The 14,373-nt window shown below is 48.7% G+C and overlaps 1 protein-coding gene across 1 annotated transcript; it reads left to right on the forward strand.

The window, feature by feature from the left end:
* Positions 1–2,868: 2,868 nt before the first annotated feature.
* On the forward strand, positions 2,869–7,002 carry Sigmar1 (sigma non-opioid intracellular receptor 1). The gene is made up of 4 exons (XM_050156030.1): positions 2,869–4,297; positions 4,429–4,629; positions 4,763–4,855; positions 5,932–7,002. Exons 1-4 carry the CDS (start codon positions 4,135–4,137, stop codon positions 6,156–6,158), a joined length of 684 nt encoding a protein of 227 aa, XP_050011987.1. The 5' UTR covers positions 2,869–4,134; the 3' UTR covers positions 6,159–7,002.
* The last annotated feature ends 7,371 nt before the right edge of the window (positions 7,003–14,373 follow it).

Here is a 14,373-nt window from a genome sequence, read left to right on the forward strand (position 1 = left end):
GAGCGATGCTTCCGTGTCACTCCCTAGATCACGCCAACTGACTCCTGCCACTGTCAGGAACATCTTCATGCCTCTTCTGTATCTTTCCAGACCCCTCTTGTGGGGGAAGAGGAGGATGGTCTAGATAGGGCCTATCTGGTCCTCTCTCTCCCAGAACCCAAATATAGGATCTCTGCTGTGACATGAGGAGAAAGTGGCTGTCATTCTCATCCCCTAGTTCCTTCCTGGAGTCACGCAATGGCATGGTGTTTTCTTTTCTTTCTTTTTTTAAAAAATATTTATTATGTATACAATATTCTGTCTGTGTGTATGCCTGCAGGCCAGAAGAGGGCACCAGACCCCATTACGGATGGCTCGGAGCCACCACGTGGTTGCTGGGAATTGAACTCAGGACCTTTGGAAGAGCAGGCAATGCTCTTAATCTGAGTCATCTCTCCAGCCCTGGGTTTTCTTTTTTTATGGACCATATTGGAGGAGTTTTCAGAAAGACCAGAGAGGGAAGTTGCAGGCTGATGGTCTCAGAAAATGTTTTGGCCTGGAATGAGGACAGATGCCTGCTACAGAAGGGCCCTCTGAGCTCTGGGTATTGTTTGGCAGGGAGGTGGGAGTTGTTACAGCAGCTACAATTACTTACCCTAACTCACATAGAAAAGAGACATGTTACTATCTATAGTGCAGCTAGTGCTTGAGGCTGAGAAGATGGAATTTATTTATTTATGAGAAACCTGGTGAAGAAATATGAAAAGTGAATTAACTGGAGGGTTCTCAGTGGTCTTTGAGGATGGTCCATTTAGGAAGGACATAAAAGCCAGAGACTTCAAAACTTGTTTCCTCAGTCTTCCATTCTACACTAGATTTCTCAAAACCAAACAAAGATGCCATAATCCATCTCCCCGGCCTTTACTCTGAGCTGTACAATATTTTGCAGTGTGGACAAACCAAGGGGCAAGAGAGAACGATTTATTAGAATAACCTACAGGCTGTGGTCAGGCTCCTACAACAATGGCTGCCTACCAATGGAAGGACCAAGAATCCAGTTTAGTCCACAAGGCTGAAAGCAGGGAGCCAGTACATGCAGCCGCCATTACAAGATGGCACCTGGCTCCTGCAGGGCTGGAGTAAACAATGCCATATAAGGTCCATAGCCAGTACCACCATCTAGGGCATGCTCAGTGTCCTCAGTGTGCTGGACCTATCAGGGAGCTTGGAATGGCTGCTGAGACACTTTGACCAATAGGAGGAGTGATTTGGGAAGAATCCTCGTCTGGTGGCTGTTCTTTCCTGCTGGTCAGGGAGTTCGCCGCAGCTGAATGTCTCATCTGGTCTTCAAAATACACTGGAATCCAAAGAAGTAGGCTCTAATGCCAGTGAAGGAATGGACTTGCCATCGAGAGTGACCAAGCAGAAATGAGAGAGCAAGCTTCCTGCCTCTGTGTCTTTTATATAGGCTGCCAGTAGAAGGTGTGGTCCAGATTCACAGTTATCTTCCTATCTCAAAGATCCGGATTAGAAGTAGGTCTTCCCTCTTCAACTGATTTAATTAACAACAACAACAACAATAATAATAATAAACCCTCACAGGTGTGCCCAATCATTTGAGTTTTAGTAAATTCCACATGTAGTCAAGTTGACAGACAAGAACAGACATCATGATAGGTGTTGTGTAACAGTTTCCTCCTGGGATTAAAATGTCCCATCCCGCAGGAAGCTCCTTAAGCAGGAAGGTAAACAACTCAAACCAGTTTCAGTTTCAGGAAGTCCCTGAAACCTACCAAATTCACTAGGACCCGCCTTGCCATAGTAAGCAATAAAAGCTGGGAGTCTCTCTTAGCCAAAGTGAAGCTGAGCTGCAAAGAAAACTCTGAAGAGTAGACCAGTTTCCTGGGAGAAGCAGAAGCAGCTAAGCTGCCTGGAAGAGATTTGAACCAACTGAGTTACTTGGAAAAGATGCTCTCTAGCCTGTTGAACTATCTGCAGGCTGTGCAGTGTGCTTCAGATGCCCAGCTTTTTTGAGATGTCAACCACATTGGAGTGGGCTTTGGTGATGCAACTGTCGTTTAGTCATTTTTGCTCCTGTAAGTAACCCCAATAAAATTCACTGATTTACCAAATTGGATGTTGGTGTTTTTTGTACTTTGGTCTGCCGTGTGGGTTCCCTATCTGGGGTGAGTAGACTTGTGTTTTGTGCCTCCCCAGGAGACATTTTGTCACACAACAATAGGCCTTTTTTTAACTGGCCAAAGGTGAAAAGAAAAAAGAGGTGTGATAGAATGTCACGGTCTTTTAAATTTTATGTGTATTGGTGTTTTACCTGCATGTATGTCAGCGCACCATGTGTGTGCAGTTCCCAGCGTCGGCGCCACTGGAGTTGCGCACAGCTGTGAGCCACCATGCGCATGCTGGCCATCAAACAGGGTCCTCTGGAAGAGCAGAAGTGCTCTTAACCGCTGAGTCATCTCTCCGGCCCCAAGAGGTCACATGCTTTTAGAAACTAGACCTGGAAACGTTATGCGGTGTTTCTGCTCCCATTTGACTGTCCAGAATAAAATCGCATGGCACATGGCCCTATCTGACTATAGTGGAGATTGTTGAATGTACTCTGATTGCTCGAGAGCAAAAAGAAATGTCGCTGCAGGGCTGGGGAGATGGCTCAGCGGTTAAGAGCACTGGCTGTTCTTCCAGAGGACCCAGGTTCAATTCCCAGCATCTACATGACAGTTAACAACTGTCTGTAACTCCAGTTTCTGGGGATCTGATACCTTCACACCAATTCACATAAACTAAAGTTAAATATATATGTATATATATATATATATCCATGTTGTATACTCCTACTGAAGAATCTGATCGGCATTTCCATGTGTTTCCTGAATCCCTCCATTACATTTGACTACTGTGATCCTTCATTCCCTCACTTCTGTGTATAAGTCTAATTTCTTCTAGTTCTTTATGGTTTCTGTTGCTGTTCTTGTTGTCTCCTGTGACCTCTGCTGACTCTGTAGCTAAGGGTGACCTTGAACTTCTGATCCTTGGGCCTTTACTTCCCAAGTTCTAGGATTACGGATGTGTGCAGCCTCTCTCAGCCTTATGTTGTCTCTTTCTAACTAACACATAATCCTAACCATGTGCCAGGCACTAATCTCATCATAATAAACGTATGGGCTATGAAGCAGATACTTTGTATTCGTTTATTCTATGTTACAGATAAACCTGCCCATATATGCTCTTAAATGCTGAGACATCTGTGCAGTGCCCAGAGTTAGTTAATTTGTTTAGTGAAACAAGATCTCTCTAGGTAGCACTAACAGGTCTCTTACTTGGACCCTAGTCCAATTTTGCTCCCCTCCAAATGAAGCCCAGTACCATTCTGTGGCAAAATTGAATCCCATAGCTCCCCAGTGGATAAATTTATCGGTTTACAAGGCCTTTCGCATTTTTGTGCTTCAGAACATAGAATGAACTAACTGTAGGCTCAGAGAAAAACACTACTCTAAAGAAGCATGGTGGTGCACGCCTTTAATCTCAGCACAGGAAAGGCAGAGAGGCAGGAGGCTCCCGGTGAGTTAGAGGTCAGCCTAGTCTACACAGCGAGTTCCAGGCCAGCTAAGGCTACGTTGTGAGACCTTAACTACAAATATATCTACATACTCCTCCTCCTCCCTCTTTGACTCCTGGAAGGCTTCCCATCAGCAGCAAGAGCCCTTATCTCATAAACACTTCACGTGGCCTTTCCCAGTGGCACTATCTCCTCCCCGCTTCTATGCTAGCGATCACGAATCCTAGAAAGTTCTACTTCTGGAACAGCCAGTCCAGGTGGATCAGTCCATTCTGGGTCTCCCCGCAGCTCTCCCCCACAGAGTGTGGTGCCGGGGGACACCAAGACAGAAAACTCTAAGGCTACAGCCAGGAGGCTCGGTCCCGCCCTCTCACCTCTTGTTTGGACCGCGCCACCCAACCTATGCTCTCCCCGTTATAAAATGGTTCAATCCAGAGGGCGGTGCTAGGTGCCCCGGACGTTCCGATTGGCCCAGGCGAGCCGTACCATGGCGGCGGGGGCGACCGTGGGCAGCGGGTTTTGAGTCTGTATGTGCTTAACCTGAGGCGGTATCTGTCTCCTACGCTGGTGGTGCCAGGATGCCCGCCGGGATGCAGTGGGCCGTGGGCCGGCGGTGGATATGGATCGCCCTGTTTCTGGCTGCTGCCGCGGTGCTGATCCAGGCCTTTTGGCTATGGCTGGGTACGCAGAGCTTCGTCTTCCAGCGAGAAGAGATAGCGCAGCTTGCTCGACAGTACGCTGGTGAGCGGGTGAGGGCGGGGAGCCGGGTGGGCCGGCCTGGAGCGGCTCGGTACTGCGTTTCCCGAGGGCTCCTTCCCCTCCGAGCCCTGACCGGGGACTGGTCTCACCCACGCCACTCCTCTTTGCATCAGGACTGGACCATGAGCTGGCCTTCTCTCGGCTGATCGTGGAGCTGCGGAGGCTGCACCCAGGCCATGTGCTGCCGGATGAGGAGCTGCAGTGGGTGTTTGTGAACGCGGGCGGCTGGATGGGCGCCATGTGTCTTTTGCACGCCTCGCTGTCTGAGTACGTGCTGCTCTTCGGCACCGCCCTGGGCTCCCGTGGCCATTCGGGTCAGTGCTGGCGGTGGGCCGAGTTGGGAGGCTGGGGCTGATCGAGGGCCGATGCCATCTATTCTGAGGTTTGGCTGGGAGGTGTGTTGACTAGCATACCCTGATGGGCGGCGTCTATTTTACTGTCCCTCAGGGCGATACTGGGCTGAGATTTCTGACACCATCATCTCTGGCACCTTCCACCAATGGAGAGAGGGCACCACGAAAAGTGAGGTCTTCTACCCAGGTAAGGAAGTTCTGTCCGAGGGGGCGCCCTCTAGGCTAGGGAAAGGCCGAGAATGCGAGGAAAGGGCGTCCCGAGAAGGCCTACCCTATTATCTATCCTTCTTTCCCTCGGGTAAGCCACAGGTGTTTGGTTAGGATAGACCTGAGGAGGAACCCTGTCGCTTTCATTTGTTAAAGGGAAACAAAACAAGGCAGTTTCCCCTCCTAGGAGGCTGATTTTACACAGCCATTATTCCAGCAATTGTTTGGGAGATACTCTAATAGTTTCCCATCCTTATTTTTAACATAGTGAGACAGTTGTGGGTTTTGTAATTTTGTTGTTGTTTTTCAAATGTTTATTTACTTTTACGCTTGTGGGTGTTTTGCCTTCTTGTGTGTCTGTGCACCTCTTCAGTCAGTGCCTGGTGCTTTCAAAAGCCGGAAGAGGGCATCTGATCCCTGAGACTGGAGTTAGAAAGTGTTGTGACCCATCATGTGGGTGCTGGGTCCTCTGGAAGAGCAGCCAAGTGCCCTTAACAATGAGCCATCTCTCCAACTCCTGTTGTTTTTTTAAACGGACTTCTGCAGCATCCGTATAAAAGAAAAGGCTTGGACTTAACGGTGTAAGGCTAATCATTAAACTTTGTGATCGAACAGCTGCGTTTCTCAGAAAGCCTGGCAAGCCTTGTAGCCCCGCCCCCTGTCAAATTAGCTCATCTCAGGGGTTAACAGTATTTCTGTTTTTTATGAGTGAGACTTGGGAATGCAGATGCCCATGGCTTCTATATATTAGCCTGTAGCTGGGTGGGGTAGCCCTCTATAGTCTTGCCCAAGAGAGGACATGGGCCAGGTGGTGCCATAGGATATTTAGAAGTGGGCATTTTGTGTGTGTGTGTGTGTGTGTGTGTGTGTGTGTGTGTGTGTGTGTGTGTGTGTGTCTTCCCCCTCTGATTAGACAGCCAGGCCAATGGGGTTTTGGTTTTTGTTTTCCTTTCTCGAAACTGTCTTTTCATTCCTCACCTGTACATAGAGAGCGCATAGGCCGTGGAAAGGGCAGGGCTGGGCTCCTCACAAGGGTACTTCCTGTCTGTCCCCCAGGAGAGACAGTTGTGCACGGCCCTGGAGAGGCAACGGCTGTGGAGTGGGGACCAAACACATGGATGGTGGAGTACGGCCGGGGTGTCATCCCATCCACGTTGGCGTTTGCCCTGGCTGACACTGTCTTCAGCACCCAGGACTTCCTCACCCTCTTCTATACCCTTCGCGCCTACGCTCGGGGCCTCCGGCTCGAGCTCACCACCTACCTCTTTGGCCAAGACCCCTGACCAGCCAGGACTGAGGAAGACCTGTGGATGGACAGGAGCGGCAGGACCACACTCATCTACTTGCTGGAACTCATGTGCACCAACAGCAGCATCTACCACGCATATTAAGTTCCTGCTGTATGAGAAAGGACATACATAGTTATACATCCAGAAACAGCTCTTTGGGAGTAAATGAGACGAATAGAGATGCTAAGATTTGTATGTACTGTACGGTCATGCACTCCCATCCATCCAGAGAGGGTCCCTACATATATACCAAGGGGGCCGGTCACGTCTGAACACCTATCACAAGCTTGACTCGCTGACTCAGGCTTTTCCGGAGCTTCCTGCTGGCATTCAGGGCTCTGGGATTAAGGATTGGGGTGGATGTTACATTCTTCCTTACTCTGATGCCTCAATCCAGTAGTGATTTCGGGCGAAGGAAAAGTGGAGCTGCCCCCGGGAGGCCCCCTTCACCGGCAGCCCTGCTGTCCTTCCCTTCATCTCCCCTCCCCTCACCATATGCCTTAGCTCCATTCCACTCCCCTGCTATGCAAGTGCCCTCTGGCTTCTCCACGTCCTCAGCCACCCAGCTCGGCTGGCTGGGAAAACAGAGGAGAATGTACAGAATGCTGAAGAGAAGGTCTTCCATCTCAGAGATCCCTGTTGGGGGTGTACGGAAAATGCTGGCCTCAGCCCCGGCCTGCCCCCAAGGAGAGGGCCTGGAGAAGGAATCCTGGGTCCAAGGAGCCACCCGAGCCCAAAAAAGCCTTTAGTGTATGTGCATACCCCTCCGTTTCCAGACATTTCTGTTACATTCTCTGTCTAACTGTCTGTCTCTGTCAATAAAACTTGTTAAACAGTTCGTTTCCTTGTGTGTGTGAATATCAGGAAAGACTACAGCCTTCTGGGACACTTGAAGAAGGCCTCCTGCAGTCCGGTCTGCAGGGCTTGTTCTGGACAGAAGGGACTATATATTTGAATGTGTTTTAAGAATTACCTAGGAGCCGGGCGGTGGTGGCGCACGCCTTTAATCCCAGCACTGGGGGGGGGGGGGGAACGACAGAGGCAGGCGGATCTCTGAGTTCGAGACCAGCCTGGTTTACAAGAGTTAGTTCCAGGACAGGCTCCAAAACTACAGAGAAACACTGTCTCGAAAAACCAAAAAAAAAAGAAAAAAAAATTACCTAGGAGTCAGCCTTTGTAGACGTGGGTGGTGTTGGAGTAAGGTCTTACTATACTATACAGCCTTGGCCTCCTGGAACTCAGAGATCTGCCTGCCATTGCCTTCTGAGTGCTGGGGCTAAAAGTGAGCACCACCATATGCAGCTTTTATTTTTTTTAAGCCCAAGATGTGTTGAATTTACTATATGAAGTTGAAATCCTGACCCTCCTGCCTCTCCTTTCTAGGGCTGAGGATTAAGGCCAGAGAACTTTGTGCATACTAGGCTAGCGTTGTACTGACCACAACACTAGAGGGCCCTGAGTCTCCTGCTGGCTGGGTTGCATCTATAGAGAACAGTTTTGGAATATGAGGAATTGAATCGTGTGAGGTGTGACTACTACTCTTGTCAGTTCAGTTCTGAGGATGATCCTGAGAACTTAACCATACATGGCCATGGGGTGGCACTATACTCCCACGTTTGAGTTGAAACATTCTCAGCTAGCTTTTGGGGGGCTCCCAGAATACGGAATGCATCTCTACGTGGGTTCCAAATACTTCCTTGTGTGCTTGTGCGTGCGTGCGTGTGTGTGTGTGTGTGTGTGTGTGTGTGTGTGTGTGTACAGTGCTGAAGGTTGAACCCAGGGCCTCAAGTACACTAGGCAAATTCTATACCACTGAGTTGCACCAGTAAGTCTGCATGTCAGGAGAGATGTGTGTGTTCATGCATGCATATGAGTGCAGGTGTGGGTGTGCATTCGTGTGTGTGTGCACGCGCGTGCGTGTTATGTGTAAGCCAGAGATCTACTCAGAGCGTCTTCTTCAGTCATTCTCTACCCTATATTTTGAGACAAGGCCTCTCACTGAGCCTGGAGCTCATCAACTCAGCCAGACCATGGGTCAGAAAGTCCCAGGAATCTTCCTGTCTGCCTCCCGGGCTGGGACCACTGACAAGTGCCATAACTCTTGGTTTTTCATATAGGTTCTGGGGAATGAACTCAGGTCTTCATGCTTCTGCAGTAAGCTCTCATCTAACTTTATCTCCCCAGCTTATCCCAATCTGAGAACATTTTTTGACACCTTGTCCTTCAAGAGACAAAGCCTACCGGCTGGGGAGCTGACTTCATGGTTGAATGCTTCCTACTCTTGAAGGGGATCTGAGTTGTTCTCAGCACCCACACCAGGTGGTTTTCTGTGGCTCCAAAGGGAACTGATGCCCTCTTCAGGACTCAGAGGGCACCTGCATGATTGCAGTAAGCAGACATACACGCACACGAAATACTCTTACACTTTATAAGTTAAATCAAAAATTTAAAAGGAAGCAGCAGCAGATATGAATGCTGATATTCAGCTTTTTTATTCAGTCTGGAGCCCCAGGTCATGGAATGGCACCCAAAACCAGTCTATTAACCGCTTTCTGGAAGAGCCCTCATTAACACACTCAGAGGTATGTTTCCATGGTGATTCTGAACTCCCCTAGTGGCTATGCAGGTGCTGGGAATCCACCCTGGGTCCTCTGCGGGAGTGGAAGTGCTCTCAACAGCTGAGCCTTCTTCTCCCTAGCTAAGCTTCTCCTCTCTACCTCTTGACTGAGGATACAGTGTGACCAGCTGCCTCACATTCCTGCCCTAACAACATACCTGCCACAATGGACCAGGGTAGCCAAACTAACCCTCCCTTGGGTTGCTTTTGTTGGGTATTGTGCCACAGTAACCCGGAAAATAACTAACAAAAACCTCACACAGCAGCTGGAGAGATGTCTGGAGAGGTAAGAGCACTGACTGCTCTTCCAGGGGACCCAGGTTCCATTCCCAGCATTCACATGGTGGCTCATAACCATCTACAACTCCGGTTCCAGGGGATCTGGTGACCTCTTTGGCCTCTTCTAGATACTAGGCATGTATGTGGTGCATAAATGGGCATGCAGGCAGAACACGCACATAAAATAATTTTAAAACCTCATAAGCAAGGACACACACACACACACACACAGAACCATTCTTGAATCTCTGTTCACAAAAATATGAGAAAATAAGCATTTTTTTGTTTCGAGTTTCTAAGCTAGGGAGAATGATAATTTGCTAAATGCCAAGTGAGTGACTACCAACACACTCCTTCCTTTCCTATTCCCAAAATTCAAGAAGTAATTTTTCCCTTCCTGATACTGGGGCTTTAGCCTAGAACCTTAGGCGTGGTGGCCACATACCCTACCATTGAACTACAATTCTAGTTTTCTTACTTTTTATCTTGAAACAGACCCCCACCAGGTTGCTCAGGCTGACTTTGGTTTTGTTTGTTTGTTTTTTACATTGTTTTTATTGAGCTATATGTATTTTTTCTCTACTCCCCTCCTTTCTTTCCCCTCCCCTTTTACACTCTCCTATGATCCCCATGCTCCAAATTTACTCAGGAGATCTTGTCTTTTTCTACTTCCCATGTAGATTAGATCCACATATGTCTCTCGTAGGGTCCTCATTGTTGTCTAGGTTCTCTGGGATTGTGAATTGTAGGCTGGTTTTCTTTGCTTTATGTTTAAAAACCATTTATGAGTGAGTACATATTATATTTGTCTTTCTGGGACTGGGTTACCTCACTTAACGTGATGTTTTCTAGATCTTTCCATTTGCCCGCAAATTTGAAGATGCCATTTTTTTCTGCTGTGTAATACTCCATTGTGTAAATGTACCACATTTTCCTTATCCATTTTTAGGTGGAGAGGCATCTAGGTTGTTTCTAGGTTCTGGCTATGACAAACAATGCTACTGTGAACATAGTTGAGCACATGTCCTTGTAGCAAGATTGAGCATCCTTTGGGTATATACCCGAAAGTGGTATTACTGGGCCTTGAGGAAAGTTGTTTCCTAATTTTATGAGAAATCACCACACTGACATCCAAAGGGGCTGTACCAGCTTGCATTCTCACCAGCAATGCAGAAGTGTTCCCCTTTCCCCCACAACCTCTCCAGCATAAGTTGTCATCAGTGTTTTTGATCTTGGCCATTCTTACAGGTGTAAGATGGAATCTCAGAGTTGTTTTGATTTGCATTTCTCTGATGACTAAGGATGTTGAACATTTCCTTAAGTGTCTTTTCAGCCATTTTAGAGTCCTCTGTTGAGAGTTCTCTGTTTAGGTCTGTACCCCATTTTTAAAATTGAATTATTTGTTCTTTTGATGACCAATTTCTTGAGTTCTTTGTATATTTTGGATGTGGGATCTGTCTTATGTGGGGCTAGTGAAGATCTTTTTCCATTCTGTAGGCTGTTGTTTTGTCTTGTTGACCATGTCCTTTGCTTTACAGAAGCTTATCAGTTTCAGGAGGTCCCATTTATTAATTGTTTCTCTCAGGGTCTGTGCTACTGGGGTTATATTTAGGAAGTGGATCCCTGTGCCAATGCGCTCAAGTGTACTCACCACTCTTCTATGAGGTTCAGTGTGGCTGGATTTATGTTGAGGTCTTTGTCAGCACCATTTGTTGAGTATACTTTCTTTTTTCTCATATTTTTTGCTTCTTTGTCAAAAATCAAGTGTTCGTAGGTGTGTGGATTGATATCTGGGTCTTTGATTAGGTTCCATTGGTCCTCCTGTCTGTTCTTATGCCAATACCAGACTGTTTTCAGTACTGTAGCTCTGTAGTAGAGTTTGAAGTCAGGGATTGTGATGTCTCCAGAAGTTCCTTTATTGTACAGAATTATTTTGGCTATTCTGGTTCTTTTGGTTTTCCACATGAAGCTGAGTATTGTTCTTTCAAGGTCTGTGAATAATTTTGCTGGGCATTGTATTGAATCTGTAGATTGCTTCTGGTAAGATTGTCCGGTTGACTTTGAACTCACTCTGTTGCTCAGTCAGGCCTTTGTCTTGGTGATCCTTCTGCCTCAGCCTCTCAAGTAGCTGGGATTACATGTCTGTGCCCACCAGACCCAGGTACAATTACGTACTGCCATCTGACCCAGTATGTATTTCCTCTACTGGAGTGATACCATGTCTCAGTGACGCTGTCTTAGTTGGGCCTGTGCCCAACAGTACCTACCATAGCACTTAACAAATGTGTGTTGGTTTCTGAAGGTCTAGGTCATTTTTCCTGTCTCTGAGGAATGGAAAACCTGTATGTGGTGGGGGAAGACGCAGCCTTTCCTTTAAAACCAGATCCCAGGGACTGGAGAGATGGCTCAGAGGTTAAGAGCTTTGCCTGCTCTTCCAAAGGTCCTGAGTTCAATTGCCAGCAACCACATGGTGGCTCACAACCATCTGTAATGGGGTCTGGTGCCCTCCCCTCTGTGTGGCATACACACAGACAGAATGTTGTATACATAATAAATAAATAATAACTTTAAAAAATAAAATAAATAAAACCAGATCCCAGTAGCCTTATTTCTCTCTTTCACTCCTTCCTAGTTGTAGCTTTTCTGGTCCAGGTCCCAAAGGTGGGTTCATTTCATTTGACTCATATTTGGAGGTGAGGGAGATGCCTACTTCTGTGCCCCCTCCCATCAAGACCCACAAAAAGTCATCTCCAGCATCTCAGAACTGGAGTTTCCCCAAACCAGTACCTACTTTCCCAGGGAATCTTAACATCCTTATTTTCAGACACCTCTAAGCAGGCAGCAGAACCTAGAAAAGAAAGGAGCAAGCTGGACTCCAGAGTTCGGTACACACATCTCTACCCTTTACCCTCCAGTCATCCACAGCACCCCCGGACATGACCATCTGCCCCTACGCATGCACTAATCCCACTAATGTACCCCTTTGTGAGCCTAGCACAGTGGGGCATGAGAGTTCTGCAGGAGAGAATGCATCCTCAGACATCCACGCGCATGGGGTGAGGAGATCTCACTACGGAAGATGAGTGGGTCATCACGGATTGTGGGGTTGGAAGGGGATTGGGACTGGCTATGCGATCTGATATGAGAGAGGAAAGACACAGAGCCCCAGCACGGCCGAGAGCAAGCACTTGGTGCTACAATAGGAGCTGGATTTCAAACAAGGTGGATGCTAGAGGCAGGCAATCATGGGTGGCACCAGAATGGGGGGTCTGAGGCTAGGGCAAGCTGATTCTAAGAGGAGATAGCCAACTGGAGGAGACTGAGGAAGGAGGAAGGTCATGACAGGTTCCAGCCATGTAGGCTTGTCTGTCCTGAGGCATATGTGCTCCACTGAGTGTGAAGTCCGAGGATAGGGTTTGGTGAAGTGGCATAGCCATTCAGGTGTCGTCATTTGCTGCTCACCCAGTTTATGGCGATCTCATGCCTTGGCAGGTAGGTCTCTTTGGCCACGGAAAAGCAACTCAGAATATATGAGGGTACCTGAGAGGAATAGGCTCAGACAGGCTGCTCAGAGGAGAAACTGTGACCTGCCAGTCAGGACTCCCCAATCAGAGAACTGGTGGGGTAGGATAGGCACAGGGCAGTTGGCTCAAGGGGTCTGGACACACAGATTTGGAAGTCAGGGACACCTGAGTGGAGAAGGTGTGTGAAGATAGGCAAGCTGCTGATCGCTGGTATAAACAATGAGAAGTCAAGAGTCATTATAGTCTTCTCTCTTCCATGCATGCTTGGGAATCCTTGGGAGAATGTCGAATGATATTTTTAAAAAGAGAAGTGTCTATGCCTGTTTATCTCCTATGGAGTGTATATTCTAGTGTGGGTATGCAGGCAACCCAGAGACCTCTGAGTGTGTAAGGGCACAGACATAGGGCCACTGGCCTGTGCATACCTGTACACAAACTGGCACACTCTTGCACTTGGCGATGGCACGTGAGCAAGGCGCGAGGCGAAGCTCTGTTCTGGCCAGGTTTTCCACATTCACCCCAACATCCTGCAGAGTGATTTCATGGGATCACAGTTTGCCCAGGCCCTTGATCCCTCTAGTGACCTTTAAACGGGATGTGTAAGGTTGGGCCTGAACTTGTGACAAGATGTGTTAATGTGTGAACGGAGGGCACTGATTGTGGATTTGGGGGACCACTTGGGAGGCTGGGCGGGGCTATGGGTCGGAGTTTATTAGCTGTGGACTCCTCACTCTCCCATGCGTGATTTCCCCATAGCTCTCCGGCGCCCCCTCCCTTGAGTCTGGCAGTAAGGAAGGTGGGAGACACCTGTTGGGGGGCTAAGAGGGGCTGAGCCCACCCTGGTCTCTCCCGCAGAGCCCTCCCGCCAGCGCCCGCCCTGCTGGACTCGGGTCCCGCCCCCGGGAACGCAGGCAGCCGAGCGACCGCCAGTGAACGCACCGCGGTCAGAAGAGCGCAAGGCGGCAGGAGCGCACAGCGGGGGACCCTGCGCAGGGAACCCAGAAAGACAGGAGCCGCCCGAAAGGCGGTGGGACAGAGGGGCCGTGGAGACACCGGGGGCTTCGGGCGGTGCCAGGCAGGTGAGTGTAGCTGCAGAGCGACCAGAGCCCGGGATCCAGACGCAGTGACCCGCAGCCTCATGCCCGTCTGGTACTGTTCCTGTCCCAGACCCAGCCACTGCTGCCCTCTTTCTGTACCTCTTCGATTTTTGATTCTCATCTTCTACCTCCTATCCCGTTTTTCCGTCAGTGTCCTCTATTTTCTGACTCTTTCTAGTCTTTTCTCTCTCCTTTTGCGTCGGTCTTCCCGCGTCTCTCTCAACCCATCTTACTGTCTCTTTTCAGCTCTCTGTCTCTCCCTCTTTCTTTGGTATTTTATCTCCTCTCTCTCCCCCACTTCTCTCTCTCTCTCTCTCTCTCTCTCTCTCTCTCTCTCTCTCTCTCTCTCTCCCTCCCTCCCTCCCTCCCTCCCTCTATCCCTCCCTTTCCTCCTTGGTTCTCCTCAGCCTCTGTTTCCCCACGGATCTCTCCTCAAGTCTCTGTCTTCGTATCTCCCTGTCGTTGTGTCTGTGTGTGTGTGTGTGTGTGTGTGTGTGTGTGTTCCATCTCTCTGCACCACTCTTCCTTGGTTCCTGTTACTCTTTCCAATTTGCTTGGCCTCTTCCTATCCTCAGTCTCTGACCATGTCTGACTCCCTAGGTCTGGCCTCTTGTCCCTTTGCTCCCTCTATCCCTCTGTCTCTGTTCACTTGGATCTATTTGCCCTTTCCTTAGAGCTCCATGTATGCCCCT

Source organism: Alexandromys fortis, unplaced genomic scaffold, assembly GCF_014885135.2.
Source record: "Alexandromys fortis isolate MF-2015 unplaced genomic scaffold, M_Fortis_MF-2015_v1.1 scaffold_92, whole genome shotgun sequence".
NCBI classification, from domain to species: domain Eukaryota; kingdom Metazoa; phylum Chordata; class Mammalia; order Rodentia; family Cricetidae; genus Alexandromys; species Alexandromys fortis.